At 45.6% G+C, this 4,685-nt stretch overlaps 1 protein-coding gene across 1 annotated transcript; it reads left to right on the top strand.

Moving 5' to 3' along the window:
* The first annotated feature begins 1,604 nt into the window (after nt 1–1,604).
* On the top strand, nt 1,605–4,398 carry LOC121572286 (hairy/enhancer-of-split related with YRPW motif protein 1-like). The gene is made up of 5 exons (XM_041884305.2): nt 1,605–1,879; nt 2,277–2,352; nt 2,481–2,564; nt 2,794–2,875; nt 3,262–4,398. Exons 1-5 carry the CDS (start codon nt 1,794–1,796, stop codon nt 3,981–3,983), a joined length of 1,050 nt encoding a protein of 349 aa, XP_041740239.1. The 5' UTR covers nt 1,605–1,793; the 3' UTR covers nt 3,984–4,398.
* The last annotated feature ends 287 nt before the right edge of the window (nt 4,399–4,685 follow it).

The raw sequence follows: 4,685 nt of genomic DNA on the forward strand, positions 1-4,685 counted from the left end.
AGACAGACAGACAGACAGACAGACAGACAGACAGTGTGTATATACACACAAACTATGTCTAGTAACTGCTTTTAACCTGTGATGTACATAATTAACTGATGTTATTACGTTTTAAAGCCTTTTTCTATTACATTTGTGAGAGGGATGCAACATAATTTTTGTTCTGCTGTTCACTTAGCAATAAAGTTAATATTCAATAACAACTAGGCCTCTTCTAGAAATTGACCTGGTGGACACCTGAATAATTATTACAAACTGTGTAGTACTTTCCTGCATTATTATCAACGTCTGATTGTGTCTTCTCTTTCCTTTTAAAATACTAAAACAAATATAATTGTGACGGCTCTAGGATAATCACTCACACAAGCACCAACTGGCAGTGGTGGAAACGTCAGTCGTCTCGTCAGCTTGAATGGCGATAAAATCAGCACTCTTTACTTCCTCCAGGATGTAATCCTTAAGCATTGACAGCATACAGTCCAACAGCTCGTTCTGTATCGTCTTTGACGTGCCCCTTAAAAACGGTAGCTGTCTTCAGGTGCTCCTCCAGCACACTGTCGAGGAGGCAACAAATCCACTAAGCCCGGAAAATGCCGGGGTTGTCTGAGGAGTCAGTCTCCTCGTGCCACGCAAGGCCAACTCAAAAGCCCCACAGAACTTCACACAATCGATAATTTTGGATAGAATGTGCCTGTTTTTATCCACCTCCTCATTGTGTTTCCTCACCGCAATCCTGTGGCCGTCATCCAGCTGCGTAGCAATGTTCACCCTTCCCTAATACAGCTAGCTTTACAGAGTTGTCCATGTGTGCCCTGGTGTTCTCATGTTTCTTTACCTTCTCTGACAGGTGCTTCAATCCCTCACTCCGGTACCTGTCCATGCTGAATCTGACCCCGTCGTTTTAAAAGCAAGCACGGAAAGCAAAATAAAGCATTAGCATCAGTGCACCCAGCTAGCCAAGCCTTCCTGGTGTACCAGCTACGGGAGAAGCCGCGCATATACTGCTTCCCTTTCTCGCTAGCCTGCTGTCTGATTGAGAGGTCAGGTTGATCTGGGGCCCAGCTCTTTCACCCGAACTTTCTCTGACAAAGTTCTCCTCTCAACGGATCTTGGAGGAGAGATTTCACCGAGTTAGGGTTGGGTCTTGGAGGAGTAACGTTTATGTCCGCCATTGTTGTCTAGTAAAATGGCGCCATCTGGACCCCCGGTCCTTATTTTATCAGGGCGAGCTTGGGGCGGTAAAATAATCGCCCTCCTTGGATTCGATTTAAGATCGCTTATTGACTACATTTTATGTCATACATTCATATCTTAAATTAGCAATTGGCTTAACTGCTACGTAGACCCGCCTCCTCGGGGCACTTTCTGTATCGCCCAGAGCTGTACGAGGCGTTTGACAGGCAGAGGAAAGGTTGCGAATATGATTTTCTATCATATCTTACACATATTACTGTGTGCATTCCATATTTCAAACACACAAATATTGACATACTGATGTTTTTATTATTATTATTATTATTTTTTTATTTTTTTATTTTTTAAAATAATTTTATTTAAGAGGGGCGCCCTAGGCCTCTATCGGCCAGCCGCCACTGTGGCTAGTTATGGTACCATGCCCCGCCCCTCCTGGGTGTCAGCGGTGTAGAGATGATACCGTGGGAAAGCTTGGTCCTTCAAACGGATGAACTCGAGGTGTACCTGACAGACGCACAGAGAGTCGGATAATTGAAAGACTTGGACTATATATACACTGTGCTGTACTCTGAACGAGGGAAAAACAGCAGCGGATAAAAATGAAAAGGAATCACGATTTTAGCTCCTCGGACAGCGAGCTGGACGAGAACATTGAGGTTGAGAAGGAGAGTGCCGATGAAAATGGGTAAGTTTGTGTCCAATATTTGGGCAATTTTCGTTTTTACTGCGTTATTGTGGTATGTTCCGAACCTAGCTACATGTTCCAAGGATCTTACCCCTTTGCTTTGGTATTGTTTATAAGAAAAGACTGTGCGCAAAGCAGAAACTGAATTGCGCAATTTAGTCATTTTCGTGGCATTATCTAATTGGTTCCTAACCAGGGGTACTAAGCCTATCCACAGGGGGTACTTGAGAAGACTCATGAGGTCATAGGCTGACTGGTAAAATGTACATGGGGGGGTTACTTCAGGGGTACTCCAGGCAGAGCAAAATTCATTTGGTGGTACAGTAACCGAAAAAGGTTGGGAACCACTGAAAAAGAATGTACATTAATAAAATAATTGTAAGTGTTTTTCTTTCAGGAACATGAGATCCCCCCTTGGGCCGACGTCTCCATCAACAAAAACTCAAGTGAATGCGAGGAAGCGCCGTCGTGGAGTGAGTAACCTACAGTTCCCCAATATCGTATTGGAATTGTCGTGCATAAATGTGTGTAATACGCACGTTTTTACAGCAACTAAATTCTCTCTTTCTGCAATGACTAAATGTTCCAATCTCTCTCTCAGATCATTGAAAAACGTCGCCGTGACAGAATCAACAACAGCCTCACCGAGCTGCGTAGACTGGTCCCCAGCGCGTTTGAGAAGCAGGTAAGATACGATCCGTGCGTCTTGCATAAAACCAACGCCCCATCAAAATGTTTGACAGGATACCATATCGTGCTTTGAACTCGTAGAGAAAAATAAAATGTATAAAGTTTCCACAAGTTTTCAGAAAATAACTAAGAATAATTTCCAGTTTATATATTCAATGATTTAATGATATTCAATGCCGTTTTATTTGTTTAATGAATGTGCCTTCTGCTCCGCAATCCTGCAGGGTTCAGCTAAACTGGAGAAAGCAGAGATTCTGCAGATGACAGTGGATCATCTGAAGATGCTTCATGCTGCTGGAGGAAAAGGTACATTTTTATTTTTTAAATACTAGAATAAATAACCATAATAAATTCATTATTACTGTAACATATTTTTGAAGTACCATAATATTGATTGACTATAAGGTTAGTGATTTGGATAATATCTTTCACTTCACTGTGTTGTTCTGGAAACTCAAGCTACTGTATGTGCATCTCATTAAATCTTTTAATAAACGGTTTAGATGTTGAATAACAATAGTCAAAACAGGTCAGACAGGCTTACTTGAACTCTCTCCCTGGCTTGACACACCCAGGGGCCAATTTATTGTCATTAGTAGACTTCCTTAGACATCCGCTATTCCGGCTCTACTTGTTTGGTGTAATTGGCTGAAAACACTTCATTAACCATTCTTGTTCCCTCTCCCTTCTAGGTTACCTTGACGCCCAGGCTCTGGCCATGGACTACCGAGGTCTGGGTTTCAGGGAGTGTCTGGCTGAGACGGCCCGTTACCTGAGCATCATCGAGGGGCTGGACAGCGCTGACCCCTTGAGGATCCGCCTGGTCTCCCACCTGAATAGCTACGCCTCCCAGAGAGAGGCCCACTCCGTCTCCATCTCTGGGCTGGGGCACCTGGCCTGGGGCTCGGCCTTCGGGTCGCCCCCCTCTGCCCACCTGGCCCACCTCCTCCTCCGGCAGCAGCACCATCAACACCAGCAGGGGGCGACATTACCGTTACCACGCAGCACCTCCAACAGCCCTCCGTCATCCTCCTCTTCTACTCCTTCATCCTCCTCTTCCTCCTCCTCTCCGATCGAGAGAGAACGTCGTTCCTCGCCCCATGGCCATGCTCCCAGCAGGCTTAGCGGTGCCACCCCCCTCTCCGAGCACAGCCAAGCCCAGGGGGGCCCTCTCCGCGTCCCCACCAGCGCTGCCCCCCTCCCCCCGGGGCTGAACCTGACCGTGACCTCCTCCAAGCTCTCCCCTCCCCTCTCTCTGTCCTCCCTCTCCACCCTGTCGTCGTTCCCCTTCCCCTTCAGTGCCTTCCCCCTGCTGTCCCCCAGCCCCCTCAGCCCCCCCGCCTACCCCTCCAGCCAGGCCAGCCTGGGGAAGCAGCCCTACCGGCCCTGGGGCTTGGAGATTGGGGCTTTCTGAACTATCTTTTACCCCCATCCACACTGACTAAACTGACCATAGAGATGAATAGAGGGCGCACCATCACTATGAACTGAACTGAACTCACCAGCTGAGCTGAACCTTTCCATGCCCAAGACAAGATGGTGTTTTTCTATCTCACATCCTATAGAGGAGAGCTATAGGATTACAATCGTTTTTATTTTCTTAGAAATTGTGTTTAAAATCAAATCAAAGTTTGTTGGTCACGTACACATATTTTGGCGACGTTATCGCGGGTGTAGCGAAATGCTTGTGTTTCTAGCTCCAACAGCGCAGTAATACCTGACAATACAAAACATAAACAATACATATGTAATCCAGAAAAATAAAGAAATGACGAAATATCAGAATGAGCAATGTCAGAGGCCGGAATATAAATATATATGTATATAATGGTGTGTCTGGATAGTATGTGAATAGAAAAGGTGTGTACTGCAGTGGTTATATAGGATGAGCCTTTACTAGAATACAGTGTATACATATAAAGTGGGTGAAACCGTATGTAAACATTATTAAAGTGACCAGTGTTCAATGACTATGTACATAGAGCAGCAGTCTCTAAGGTGCAGGGTGGAGTACCGGGTGGTAGCCGGGTAGAGTACCGGGTGGTAGCCGGCTAGTTACAGTGACTAAGGCCAGTGGTGACTGTTTAACAGTCTGATGTACAGCTATCACTTTTTA

Source organism: Coregonus clupeaformis, chromosome 29, assembly GCF_020615455.1.
Source record: "Coregonus clupeaformis isolate EN_2021a chromosome 29, ASM2061545v1, whole genome shotgun sequence".
Lineage (NCBI taxonomy): Eukaryota > Metazoa > Chordata > Actinopteri > Salmoniformes > Salmonidae > Coregonus > Coregonus clupeaformis.

What these genes read in the sequence shown, in the direction of transcription:
- LOC121572286 (XM_041884305.2), top strand. Translation starts at nt 1,794, where the DNA reads ATGAAAAGGAATCACGATTTTAGCTCCTCGGACAGCGAGCTGGACGAG. An exon ending in CCAGCGCGTTTGAGAAGCAG is followed by an intron (nt 2,565 to 2,793) that starts GTAAGATACGAT and finishes GCAATCCTGCAG; the next exon opens with GGTTCAGCTAAACTGGAGAA. An exon ending in TCATGCTGCTGGAGGAAAAG is followed by an intron (nt 2,876 to 3,261) that starts GTACATTTTTAT and finishes TCTCCCTTCTAG; the next exon opens with GTTACCTTGACGCCCAGGCT.